General features: G+C 47.3%; 1 protein-coding gene across 1 annotated transcript; it reads left to right on the top strand.

The window, feature by feature from the left end:
- The first annotated feature begins 5,173 nt into the window (after positions 1–5,173).
- LOC116491320 (D(1)-like dopamine receptor) lies at positions 5,174–6,928 on the top strand. The gene has a single exon (XM_032191185.1). The coding sequence runs from the start codon at positions 5,174–5,176 to the stop codon at positions 6,926–6,928; it is 1,755 nt and encodes a 584-aa protein (XP_032047076.1).
- The last annotated feature ends 7,366 nt before the right edge of the window (positions 6,929–14,294 follow it).

The following is a 14,294-nucleotide window of genomic DNA, read 5'->3' as shown; positions in this document are numbered from 1 at the left end:
AGTCACTGCTGGCCCTCCCAGGACAGTCCAAACCAGCAGGCTGGGGTGATGTGTTACTAGCCAGCTCCTCAGCCTGAGCTGTCCTGTGAACACAGCGAACTGCAGCTGTGCTGGGCAGGGATGAACCAGGGAGCTGATAAAAGTTGGGGCACTGAGAACAGCAGATAGAAAAAAAGCCAAGAGATTCACTTATACCGGTTCTGGAGAGTAATGGGACAAACAGCATCCTGATAGAAGAAAACTTAGTGATAGCACTACCATGTGATATCAATGCAGAAAGTCACTGGAGACAGGGCTGACTTACTGAGGCTTGTCACAACAGTGCTAACACCAAAGTGACCTATGGAAAACATATAATGCAGGATGCTCAAAAGATGGATTTTTCCTTTAAATTGAGCCTCACCCAGCAGACTAAAACAAATTCTTTTAGCATTAGCTGTTTTGGAACATGAACATGATTTTTCTATTTAGTAATAAGTATTCTTGGCGCAACACTGAACTCACTTGTTCAATCACAATAATGTTCTAATTTATTCTAAAGTTATGAGCTTTTTTGAAGGAAAAAGGTCTAGAAATATTAAATTCTTTTTGTATATTTATTGCTAACAGAAAAGATCAAGTAGAAACAATTGAAGTAAGCAGTTCATGTTAAATGCACAGTTATGAAATGTTCCTTTGAAAAACAAGCTCTTTGAATTAGATGTTTTCTTTCATGCTGTTCACATTAAAGCTGCAATTCAAATGATAGTTGATTGGACCTCCTACACTGCTTCTGCCTGCTCATCTATTAATTTCTATAGTTTTAAAAATATTTTTAAATCTACCTATTATTTTAAAAGTTTATCACTTCAGTACCTTTTGTACTCTTGTTATTTACAGTATTCAGTAAATACTGTATTAGAGTATGTATTATTTACAGTAGTCATTTGCTAATCACATTGATTATACGTGAAACAGTAGACTTCTGTAAAATGACAAAATTAATAAGAATGCTTAAAAAGGGGAACAGTGAAGAAGGCAGAATTCTTACCTCAGTGCTAGCTATTGCCTAAAGAAACAACAGAGACATTCAAACAGAGGTGAACTTCTGAATACCAGGAGGTACTGTTAGCAAAAACATGCAACTTTTGTGTCAGACCTGGATTGTGAAAATAGCGCACCCATGTTTAAACTGATTGTGCTTATTCTTTTATGCTGAAAATTCTTTAAACATTTTCTTTAAAAAAAAAAAAAAAAAAAAAAAGTCTACTAAAATATTAAGAAGCTTCCCCTTATCTCTCATGGAAATCTGTTTAACTGCTTAGTGGCCCAAACTTGCAAGAGGTGGCATCTTCACTGCTGAGTACCCATTGCATGGTGATACCAGCAAATGCTGTGGAAGAGCTGTTTGCCTGTTCTCCCGCTTCTTGGTCCGACACTCTTGCACAGGAAATCTCCATGGTGAACAGGGACTGTCTTCCAAATTAGATCATGTCAGAGCATCATGGCATCACCACAGCCTAGTTTTCATGAGCTGTCACGTATGGTGATGCTAGGAGGGCCTTTCCAAAAAGTGCATTTGACATCTCTGGCCTATGTAGCCGAGAAAGAAGCCAGGCACTTTTCCCAGAAAAGTATTTCAGTTAGGTGTACATCACTTTTATTACCCTTACTTAACCTTAAAGGTATTCCAAATTCAAGAGCTGGTTACTAAGCAGCTCTCAGTGAAATCACTTTAAGAACCGTACTAACTTCAAATGATGTGAAGAGCTGCAGTGGACTCTGCAGTGGACTCTGTATTGGACATCACAGATTCAAATTATTTCTATTAAGCCTGAGCAGACTAAGCATGCTTTTGATACTTAGCTGTTGATTTAGTTATCCTTCTTTAACTTGTCTAGACAGTTTCTGAAACAATGAATTATTCAGTGACTTTCAATTCTATTATACGACTAATCCATATCTCTGTAACAAAAATATCATTTATATGGCTAATCCATATCTCTGTAACAAAAATATCATTTACTTCCAACGGTAAATGCTGGATTCACTATGCCAATAGATTGGCAGTCTCAGTATATGATCAAGCTCATAAAATTCACGTAGCACTGAAAGCAAGAATAAAACATCTAAAGCCAGGGTGATAGGTACACACACACGCATATCTAAGTACACACCTATGTGCAGAATTGGATATATTCTTAAGCTACATGGAGCAAAATAAATAGGTGGATGGATAGATAGGTAAGAGATTAACATATTTGTTTCAAATGTTACATTATTGCCTTCAATGCTACATGACATTTTCTTGCAAGACATTTAAAATCACAAGCACAGCTGTAACAGTCACAAGCAGTAGCTGTAAAAGCAACCACAAAACCCAGTTTAGTGTAATTCAAACACTGCCAATGTTTTTTAAGAATGCAAGGAAGACAACTTATTTATTCACATCATTCTGCCAACACCTCAATACAGCTTTACTAAGCATAATCAAGTGCCACTTAAGTATACTGCTTCATGAAGTTGGTTATAAAAGTGCTCCCCCCTCTGGACAATGTATCTGAACTAAATGAACCATTCAGCTGACCGCTGTTGGTATTACATTCACTTGACAAAGCAGTAACGACTGGCACTGGAAAACGGACCTGTCACTGACCTGCTCAAGGCCACTGCTGCCAGCGAGGGCTGTGGTGCCCTCCCAGGGGACGCCTCGTGCCTTGGGCTGAGGCATTGCGGCCTGACGGAGCACTCAGTTTCCACCTGCTTCAGTCGTCCAGCCAGCTGCGGCACCAGGGTCCTGCACAAAGGCTTGTGCTCCAAATGCACTAACAGTACACTATCAAAGGTTTCATTTTAAGTTCTGAATCAGATCTCCTCTTAATCATGTGTGCTATAAATGTGTGAGGTCTCAGTGTAGGATGAGAAGGTTTCAGAAGGAAGTATGAGAAAGAGAAGGGAAAGGGAGGGAGAATGCAACCAGTTCTGGTTTCTTACTAAGGTCTCGCTGACCACACTTCCTTCTTTCCGTTCTTGGAGGCAGACAGCTTTTCAATATGATGACATTTTAAAAACGTAAAATATAGAGGGATGATATACATTCATATGCATTGCAATATGTTTTACATTTGTTCTCTGGTAAGTTTATTTTTTCACAGATGGAATGAGCTTGCAAATATTCTGGAGTCACAAAAGGCTGTTTATCCAGTCAGTTAGCATCTTCTACGCTATTTTGCTCAGACCCTTCCTATTCTACCTGAGTAAGCTTAATGCATGAAACTTCTACACGTTTTAAAGACAAAGTCTGCAGCATTTTCAACACACTGCACACTGTTTTTCACACAGCATTATGTTTTTCTCTGTCTCTCTTTCCTCTCTCTCCAATAAGCTTGCTCTCCACTCCACTATGCCCAATATAGGATATGAGTAGAGCAATGTTTCTATTCCTGTCTTTGCCACTGACTCACTGTACAGTTTCTTAAGCATTTACATCTTGCAGATGCTTCCTGGTATCTAAGAAGATGAAGGCGTCTGTCGGTGTTTTCTTTAGGATCAGGGCATTCATAACATCTCCCTTTGTGTGGATTCACTTGTGCTTAGTAACCTTTCAGTCCATGAGGAAGACTTCTAACAGTGAAGATATTAGTAGAGGTTCTCACTTCTAACCAGATATTCCTACTTCAATTACAATCATAGGAAATAATTAATTTTTTGAGAGCTCTACTTCTCAGTTAGATTTGATGTCAGCCAGCAGCCTCAAAATGTTGAGGTAGGGCACTTGCATAAACACATTCACACACAAAACAGTCTGATCGCATTCACTTCCCTATTTATGAATACTAAACTGGACATACACAGAGACACTGAACACAGTTGTTTTTATAATGCTAGCTACCTTCTGCTACAGATCCCGGTAGTGCTTCTGTCCGCTGAATATACGAAAGCACTGCTCTTTCCTTCTCAGTATCATATTGCCTTAATTCCAGTTACTGTCTCATTTACAGTTCTTTACAATGTTCTGGTCTTCAGGATTTTTTGATTTTTACTGATTGTTAAATAAGAGTAAACATAGGGAGTAAAAACAGCAGGTGTGTAGCTAATTCTTACCAACAAACCTTTAGTCCTTAGTATTGAAATGAAAATCAGAAACCTACTACGGCTTGCAGATGTTGGTAAACTACACACATGTGGAAACACAGATGGCTCCAAAAAAGCCAAGGTGTGCAGCCCATTTGTGTCTTACAGCCTATATGCTACTCTGCGAACTACTGTATTTTTAACAAAGTGTATATTTTATCAGAGATAAATTTATCTAGATGAATTGTTTAAATTACGAGTTTGTCTTATAGACAAACGCAGTAACAAACAAAGAAACGTATCCAATTTCCAGTGCCACAGCAGAAATAACACAACGGGCTGCATGCACTATTACTGCAGTCTCCAAGGCACAAAGTGACTTGGATCTTAAAAAATGCGACCAAATGTTAACAATCTGTTATGAACTGACACAATCCAGCTAGCTTATCTTAAATATGCTAATTTTACAGGATAAGCTGCCAGCTTTACTGTTCCAAATTTGTTTTAAAAGGTCCAGCCTTTAATTACCATGGATATCTTCACCATGCAATGGAAATCGGATGCTTTCTGGCTTGGAAATTATTCTTATTGACATGAGAGTATGAAGCAGTTTTAATTTGGAGGAAAAAAAAAAGAAAGAAAGAAAGAAAAGCAAATCTCAAAAGATTATCATGTTAAGTAATTATATGAGTTGATCTTTTCAATTCACACCGCAATCTCTTTTTATTCTCATAACAGGATTACCGTATTTCAATCTCAATAAATTCTTCCAGAATAAAGGATTACAGCCTATTTCCATTAGGATACTTTCTCTGAAGTAGGCTGTGAACGTACACAAGACACGTTTACATGACAGCACATATATAGTTGTAAAAGCGAGCTGAAGGCAGTTGAAGTAGACCCGAAAACGCCTTGGGCTGAAATATCTAGGTGCCGGTCCTGGGTGCCTGCGGCTGAGCAGCCAGGACTGAGCAGATCCAAACCAGCGATGTGCGAGGTTCCCGTGCCCGGGTGTCTTTCCGCAGGGTTTCAGTCTGAAACAAAACCAGCAGCAGCAGCGGCAGCAACGACCCGGCAGGACGCTGCGAAGCGGCGGCTCGCACGGCTCCTGCTAGGCGCGATGGCACCGCGGGCACGGGCGGGCACGACGCCACCGTCCGCTGGCTGTGCCCGAGGGCAGGCGGCGGGGCAGCGCGGTTCCTCTCCCCTCCTCTCCCTCACCCCCGTGCTCCGACGGCGCTGCGGGACCGTCCCCCGGCTCCGGCCCCTCGGGCTGGGGGCGGCCGCACGGCGCCGGCAGGCGGAGGCCGAAAGTTGCCACTCGTCCCGCCCATGGCGGCGGGCGGGAAGCGGCGGCTCCCCTTCAGCGCCAGGCGGCCGCCGGGAGCCCGGCGCCGGCCCTGAGCAGCGCCCCGTTCCCCCGGCGGGGCCGTGCCGTGCCGCGGTGAGTAGCCCGGGCCGGGGGGCGGCCGGCGATGCCCCCCCGGGCGGCGGAGCGCCCCCCATGGCGAGCGCGGCGGCGGCGGGGGGTGGCCCGCGGGCGCTGCGGGCTCTGGGCGGGTGCCTGCTGGGCGCCCTGGTGCTGGGCACGCTGGCGGGCAACGCGCTGGTGTGCCTGGCCGTGCTGCGGTTCCGCCACCTCCGCGCCAAGGTCACCAACTGGTTCGTGCTGTCGCTGGCCGTCTCCGACCTGTGCGTGGCCGTCCTGGTGATGCCCTGGAAGGCGGTCACCGAGGTGGCCGGCGGCTCCTGGCTCTTCGGCAGCCGCTTCTGCGACACCTGGGTGGCTTTTGACATCATGTGCTCCACCGCCTCCATCCTCCACCTCTGCATCATCAGCCTGGACCGGTACTGGGCCATCGCCAGCCCCTTTCGCTATGAGCGGCGGATGACGCAGCGCCTCGCCTGCGCCATGATAGCTGCGGCCTGGGCCCTCTCCGTCCTCATCTCCTTCGTCCCCGTGCAGCTACACTGGCACAAAGCCAAGGACAGGAGGCAGCCGGGCTCCCAGCCGCCTGGGACACCGCGCTGTGAGGTCAGCCTGAACCGTACTTATGCCATCACCTCCTCCCTCGTCAGCTTTTACATCCCCGTGGCCGTCATGATCATCACCTACACCAGGATCTACCGGATCGCCCAGGCCCAGATCCGCCGCATTTCCACCCTTGAGCGAGCAGGGGGGCAGTGGCCTGCCCATGGCAAGGAGCCCACCTCCGCTCTGCGGAGCTCCCTGCGCAAGGAGACCAAGGTGCTGCAGACCCTCTCTATCATAATGGGAGTCTTTGTTTGCTGCTGGCTGCCCTTCTTCCTGCTCAACTGCCTGCTGCCTTTCTGCCAGCCGGAGAGCGATCGGGAAGGGCAGTCAGCCTGCGTTGGCCAAACCACCTTCAACATCTTCGTGTGGTTTGGCTGGGCCAACTCCTCGGTGAACCCAGTCATCTACGCTTTCAATGCAGACTTCAGGCGGGCTTTCAGCAACCTGCTGGGCTGCAGGTGCTTCTGCTGTGACACACGTAAGTCCACTGTGGAGAGGGTCAACTTCAGCAACGAGCTGGTTTCCTATCACCAGGACACCACCTGCCAGAAGGAAGGAGCCGCCTCATCATCAGTGCCACCCGCTGCCGTCACTGCCTGGGTGCAGCCTGTGCCCCATGCTGTAAGTCTCCAGGGGGAGGACAGCAGTGAGGAGCTGCCTGCAGAGAAGAGACCTGGGACTCCTCAGACAAAGGCTGCCCCTGGCAGCAGCCCAAAGTGTCATCATGTGCCAACTATTTTGCGATTGGATTGTGGGGCAGAGCTATTTCTGGAAACTATTACCCCCTTTACAGGGCTTGGTGGACACGAGGGACCCTGTCATCCCATTCCAGAGGGATGATAAGCAGCTGTATGTTTCACCCATGCAGTGAATTCCCACAGGAGGAATGCCTCCAAGTAAGGTGCACCCATTCCCCAGCAAACAAATATCATGCCAGGAGGATGGGAGCCTGATGTTCTTACCCCAGAGGGGTGACAGGCATATCAAGTCCATTCCACAAGCGTATAGCAATCACATATTAACCTCTTTCCACTACTGCCTTCACCCCTTACCATTTTTAATAGTAGGCAGGCATTTTCTATACAGTTGTTTGCCCTACTCCTCAATCAAACTTGTGATATTTATTAAGAATTTTATTAAGAATTGTGAGATAATTGAGATTTTGATCAAAATTAGATCAAAATAAAAACAGCTGATGAGGCTCCATAACATAAATTTACTGAGAAAACTTAGATTTAAACTTAGATTTAGCTGCATTTCTAAAAGCAGCTCTCCCCCTCCCCCCATGGTTTCACATCATATAGGTCTGAAAGTTGTTTGGTTTTATTTCTGTGTTTACTTTGAAGCTGGATGTCTGTATTTACATATCAAATCTGTGTTTAAACTCTGAAAATTGCTCAATAAAAACATCATCTTATGCTGAGTCTAAAGACTGCTTAAAACCCTGGAAAAAATCAAGATGCTTTTATGAAGGTCCCCAAACAGTTTCATGTGTCTAACTTTGGTATCAGCGCTTACTGATATTGACCTAGGTTCCTCATGTTCAGTTGTTAGATGAGTTACTGCATTAGACTGAAGTTACAGCAGTAGCTAAGCAGTGCAGGGTTTGAGAACTAACACTGCAGATCCAAAGCAATATAAGCTGCTACCAACAGAGATGGAACTGAGATGGCTGCAATCGCGCCTTTCTCCTACTAGTTCAGGCAGACAGTCCTTCCAGAAAGTAAGCTAGTCTGTAGAATAGAAAGGGACCAGGTCACCTCTCTGAATGCATTCACTACTTGTGAATGTGAACAGCAAGAGGCAGAACAAGTGGGCGGTGAATGGCTTACAGAAACAAAAACACAAGTGGAACTGAATTTCTAAATACGTAAAAGGGCTCAGCAGATGGTAAGGGAATACAGCAGCACTTCACTGTTCTTTGCTTTTCTGTCCATCACTGCTGGCCATTTCGTACCATGCTCCACTAATCAGCATTGCCCCATTTTTCTGTCATCTATGACTTGAGTCATCTAAGAAAGATGAAGATGCAGCTGTCCAGAAAGAGGCATCAGGAAAGCTTACATTAGAAGAGCTATCTGGGACATTGCTGATGTCTTCAGCAGGGTGATCCATGTTGAAAAGCCAGACTCTCCATCTAGTGATCTTGCTCCTGCCCCTGTGAATTTAAGTTGTGTGTAGCTCTTAAGTCCATGGACACGTTCTACACATCCATTTTCCTTGCTACATTTCTTCCTTCTTATACAACCAAAACATTATATTGTAAGGGCATCAGCATCTTTTATCTCCTCCAAAACCACAAAATCATGTCCTGGAGCTGTAAGACTTCTCATCTCATTAAAGCCTGTCCTGGGGAGGTCCTGGCACACCTGATAAAACACAATGTTGAAGCACAGCTCCCTCTGTGCCTGCTATTCTTCTGTCCCTGCTGCAAGAGCTTCAGCTCACTGTGTCCTCCACTTAGCTCTCCCTTCCCAGAAACATCTTTATTCTTGCAGGCAGGCAGTCTTTGGCAGTCAAGGACACACAAGAAATTATTTTTCAAAGGAGTGTTGTTTGTTTTTTTTTTATACCTACTCCCTAAGTTTACCTACTCACAAGGTTTGCCCTGGATATGGAGCCTGTCTGGCTTAGGAAGTACTCTTGGACTTAATACGTATACTGATGAAAATTTAACATTTAAATATTTAAAATTAAAATATATTAATGAAGTTTAACCAAATGGGCTGCAGAAAATAAGCAGTGAATATATTTGAGTAACTTTCTCTTAAGATTAATCAGAAATGCCCCGTTAGCTTTGAATCATGAAGCTATATTTATGTTTAGAATGGAAAAAAATTGTTTGTATCAGTTCTTGTGGCTATATTTTAAAGTTTACCAGGAGGTCAGACTGTACTTGAAAATGAATGGATATTGACTTAGGAAAAAATCTGGCCTTAGAGAAGCTTTTTAAAAGGAAAACTTAAAATCACTCTTTGTAAGTGATGCTGGAAAGATTTCATAGAATCACAGAATTGTCTAGGTTGGAAGAGACCTCAAGATCATAGAGTCCAACCTCTGACCTAACACTAACAAGTCCTCCACTAAACCATAGCGCTAAGTTCAACATCTAAACGTCTTTTAAAGACCTCCAGGGATGGTGACTCCATCACTTCCCTGGGCAGCCCATTCCAATGCCTCACAACCCTCTCAGTAAAGAAGTTCTTCCTAATATCCAACCTAAAACACCCCTGGCACAACTTTAGCCTGTTCTCCCTCGTCCTGTCACCAGGCACATGAGAGAACAGACCAACCCCCACTTCGCTACAGCCTCCTTTAATGTACTTACAAAGAGCGATAAGGTTGCCCCTGAGCCTTCTTTTCTCCAGGCTGAACAAACCCAGCTCCCTCAGCCGCTCCTCGTAGGACTTGTTCTCCAGACCCCCCACCAGCTTCATCGCCCTTCTCTGGACTCTTTCAAGCATCTCGATGTCCTTCTTGTAGCGAGGGGCCCAAAACTGAACACAGTACTCAAGGTGCGGCCTCACCAGAGCTGAGTACAGGGGGACAATCACTTCCCTAGACCTGCTGGCCACACTGCTTCTTATACAAGCCAGGACACTGTTGGCCTTCTTGGCCACCTGAGCACACTTCTGGCTCATATTCAGCCAACTATCCACCAATACTCCCAGGTCCTTCTCCGCCTGGCAGCTTTCCAACCACTCATCTCCCAGCCTGTAGCTCTGCTTGGGGTTATTGTGCCCCAGGTGCAGGACCCGGCACTTGGCCTTGTTGAACTTCATAGAGTTGGCCTCAGCCCATCGGTCCAGCCTATCCAGATCCTCCTGCAGAGCCTTCCTACCCTCAAGCAGATCGACACATGCACCTACCTTGGTGTCATCTGCGAACTTACTGAGGGTGCACTTGATCCCCTCATCCAGACCATCGATAAAGAAATTAAAGAGGACCGGCCCCAGTACCGAGCCCTGGGGAACGCCACCAGTGACTGGCCTCCAACTGCATTTGACTCCATTCACCATGACTCTTTGGGCCCGGCTATCCAGCCAGTTTTTAACCCAATGAAGCGTATGCCAGTCCAAGCCATGAGTAAACAGTTTCTTGAAAAGAATGCTGTGGGAAACGGTGTCAAAAGCCTTGCTGAAGTCAAGGTAGACCACATCCTCATCCACCAAGCGCGTCACTTTGTCATAGAAGGAGATCAGGTTCGTCAAGCAGGACCCGCCTTTCATAAAATCATGCTGACTGGGCCTGATCACCTGGTTGCCCTGTAAGTGCCGCGTGATGACACTCAAGATAATCTGCTCCATGAGTTTCTCTGGCACTGAGGTCAAACTGACAGGCCTATAGTTTCCTAGGACTGCCCTCCAGCCCTTCTTGTAGATGGGTATCACGTTTGCTAGCCGCCAGTCAACTGGGACCTCCCCGGATAGCCAGGACTGCTAATAAATGATGGTAAGTGGCTTGGCCAGCTCCTCCACCAGTTCTCACAGTATCCTCAGGTGGATGCCATCTGGCCCCATCGACTTGCATACATCCAAGTGCCGTAGCAGGTCACCAACCATTTCTTCATGGATAGTGAGGGCCACATTCTGCTCCCCATCCCCTTCCACCAGTTCAGGGTACTGGGTTTCCAGAGAGAAACTGGTTTTGCCGCTAAAGACTGAGGCAAAGAAGGCATTAAGCACCTCTGCCTTTTCCTCATCTTTTGTAAACCCCGCCCCTCCCACGCATCCAGCAAAGGCTGGAGATTCTCCTTAGTCCTCCGTTTTGCACTGATGTATTTGCAAAAACAATTTTTGTTGTCTTTGACGGAAGTACCCATATTGAGCTCCAGATGAGCTTTGGCCTTTCTAATTTTGTCCCTGCACTGACTCACAATATCCTTATAGTCCTCCCAAGCAGCCTGCCCTCTTTTCCAAAGATTGTAAACCCTCTTTTTTCTCCTAAGCTCAAGCCACAATTCTCTGTTCAGCCAGGCCGGTCTTCGTCCCTGCCAGCTCGTCTTTGGGCACGTGGGGACAGACCGCTCCTGTGCCATTAAGATTTCCTTCTTGAAGAGCGCCCAGCCTTCCTGGACTCCTCTGCCCTTCAGAACTGCCTCCCAAGGGACTCTGCCAACCAGTGTCCTGAACAGTTCAAAGCCGGCCCTCCAGAAGTCCAATACAGTGGTTTTACTGGTCTCCTTCCTGGCTTCTCCAAGAATGGAGAACTCTACCATTTCATGGTCACTCTGCCCAAGACAGTTCCCAACCACCACATCTCCCACCAGTCCTTCTCTGTTTGTGAAGAGAAGGTCTAGCGGGGCACCTGCCCTGGTAGGCTCACTAACCAGCTGCGTCAAGAAGCTATCTTCCACGCTCTCCAGAAACCTCCTAGACTGCTTTCTCTGGGCTGTGTTGTTCTCGTGGGGGACTTCAACTTCCCAGATATATCCTGGAAGCACAAGTCCTGACGATTTCGTAACTTTTGTCAGCTGCCTCTAGAATTCCTCATCAGTCTCCTCATCCTGGTTTGGTGGTCTATGACAGACCCCCACCAGGATGCTTGCCTTGTTGGCCCTCCTGCTGATGCTAACCCATAGGGACTCCACCTTATCATTCCCAGCTTCAAGTTCCACGACATCAAAACTCTCTCTGATACAGAGAGCCACACCACCACCCCCTCCATGCTGCCTGTCCCTTCTGAAGAGCCTATAATCAGACATTGCAGCACTTCAGTCATGAGAGTGGTCCCACCACATTTCCGTGATGGCAACCAAGTTGTAGCCTGCCTGCCGAATGATGGCTTCCAGCTCCTCCTGTTTGCTACCCATGCTGTGTGCATTACTGTAGATGCACTTCAGTTGGGCCATTGCCTTCTCTCCCAGCCTTGCCATTGTTCCCCCTGGCACAGCCCTAACAAGCCTTGTTTCAGCCCCGTCCCCCCTCTTACCTAGTTTAAAGCCCTCTCAATGAGCCCCACCAGCTCCTGGCCCAGGATCCATTTTTCCCTTAGAGATAGGGACCCATCTGCGGCCATCAGGCCAGGTGCTGAGTAAAGCGCCCCATGGTCAGAAAAAACAAAATTTCTGCGTTGGCACCAGCCTCTGAGCCATGTGTTTATCAGGTGGGCTTTCCGTGTCCTATCTGTACCCCTCCGTGCCACCGTAGGGATGGACAAAAACACCACCTGTACTCCTGCTCCATCCACTAACCATCCCAGTCCCCTAAAGTCCTGTTTGATGGTCTTCAGGCTTCTCTCTTCAGTGTCATCACTGCCAGCCTGGACTATTAAAAGAGGACAATAGTCAGAGGGGCGAACCAAGTTGGGAAGCTTTCTGGCAATGTCCCTGACCCTGGCCCCAGGGAGGCAGCAGACTTCCCTACGGGTAGGGTCACACCGACAAATAGGTCCCTCTGTTCCCCTGAGAAGGGAGTCACCCACAACAATCACCCTTCTTTCTGTCCTGGTGGAGGCAGTCCTGAGGCGTGGAGTCAACTTCCTCGCCCTAGGCATCCTCCTGGGTAGACTTCCTACCTCTTCCTCAGCTACCAGTCTCTCAAGCTCCAGGGCCTCAAACCTGTTGCGTAAAGGGAACCTGGGAAGGTGGGGCCTGTGGGGGGGGGGGCATCGCCTGCGATGTCGAGCAGGGACCTGTTTCCATTCCTCCTCAACTCCTAGGTCCCCTCCCTCTGCCTGACAGCAGCAGGGCAGGGGGTCCACCTCCATCTGGGGGGTCTCACCCCGGTACCTGCCCTTCAGGCCGCTCAGGGAGTTGCTCCACAAGTCTATCTCCCGCTCACACTCCCCGATATCCCTCAGCCTCTCGACCGCCTCCTTGAGTTCTGCCACGAGGCAGACCAGGTCATCCACCTGCTCGCACCTCACACACACAGTCTCTTTGCCCCCCACAGCTGGTAGCAAGAGGCTCAGGCACTCCCTGCACCCGGAGACCTGAACTGCCGCAGTTTCGAGCGGGCAGTCGGTCTGGGTGTGTGCAGACTTCCTGGAGAGCGCACTGTGCCTGGTGTACACCACTGCAGCTGAGCTAGCGGCAGACCGCCGTTAGAGGAGGTGTTCGTATGGGCTGGGGGGAACGCTCTGCCCTCCCTGCTCACCCTGCCTGCCCTAACTGCCGCGCCACGCCCTGTTTGCCCGTCCTGGTCGCTCGCGCTCCCTAGGGGCAGCTTTTGAACGGCCGGGGAGGGGGCGCTGCTGGCTCCGCCTACGCCTCATTCTCACCTCGTTCACATCCTTCGCGAGTGCGAGGGCTGCCGGGTCCTGGCGGCTCCCTGGAGTGGGCTCGGTGCTGGAAAAATTAGCTCTGCCTGTCCGATCCGCCACTCCGCTGCAGAACGCATCTGCCCCGGACCCGATCGCCTCGGCAACTACAGTTGTTCGTACTCAATTTGTAATGGTCAGTATTGATGTACAGATATACATTACAACATCATACTACTGGAAGAACTGTTGTAGTAAACGCAGTGTAACTCTCAAGGCTGTAATAAATTTCAGAAATTGCATATTATCAACTGTTCATAGTCATTTTAAGTAGCATATTACTGCAGGTACTTCTTATGAAAGCTACACCACATAGCCCTTCAGGCTGCACCTTCTGATTTAATAGCATGTGAGTATTGATATTGTGTGCATTTTTTCCTAAACTGGGAAGGCTCCTGAATGTTAACATTACTACAGACCAAGTAGCTCTATGAACAGTAAGTTAGCTAGACTTGCGTTCCTAGGATTTTGTTTTAGTGATGGATTGTGAGTTCTAATTGACGTTTTTTCTCATGACAAAACAAGCTGCTAAGTTAGGTTGGGCAAGATTCGGTTAATATTGTTAGGCTCAAGTCTGATGAAGTGTATTAAAATTATTACAAAATGCCAAAGGTTTACTTCGGCAGAAATAAAGAAACAGAATTACTTCCTACTTACATCACTGCAGTCCCTCCAAAGAAACACTTTCTGAAGCAAAACTTCGGCAGGACTTTGCCATCTATTGCCAGGCCACAACTTCCTTGGTTTAGCAGGACAAAGTGAATCACAAATAGCAAAGGTGATATTTTAGGGGCATCTGCACAGAGCTATTCCTCAAGCACATCTTTTTGTAACTCAGATCAATACATCCTCCTTTATGTGCTTACCGTAATATGAGTGATTTTCCTGACTGAAAGCAGTTCAGTTCCCTGCCTTGCAGTTCCACATTTACGATACCATTAATATC

Source organism: Aythya fuligula, chromosome 7 (assembly GCF_009819795.1).
Source record: "Aythya fuligula isolate bAytFul2 chromosome 7, bAytFul2.pri, whole genome shotgun sequence".
NCBI lineage: Eukaryota > Metazoa > Chordata > Aves > Anseriformes > Anatidae > Aythya > Aythya fuligula.
The sequence above is the reverse complement of the archived record's forward strand: the minus strand, read 5'-3'. Positions and strand labels throughout refer to the sequence as shown.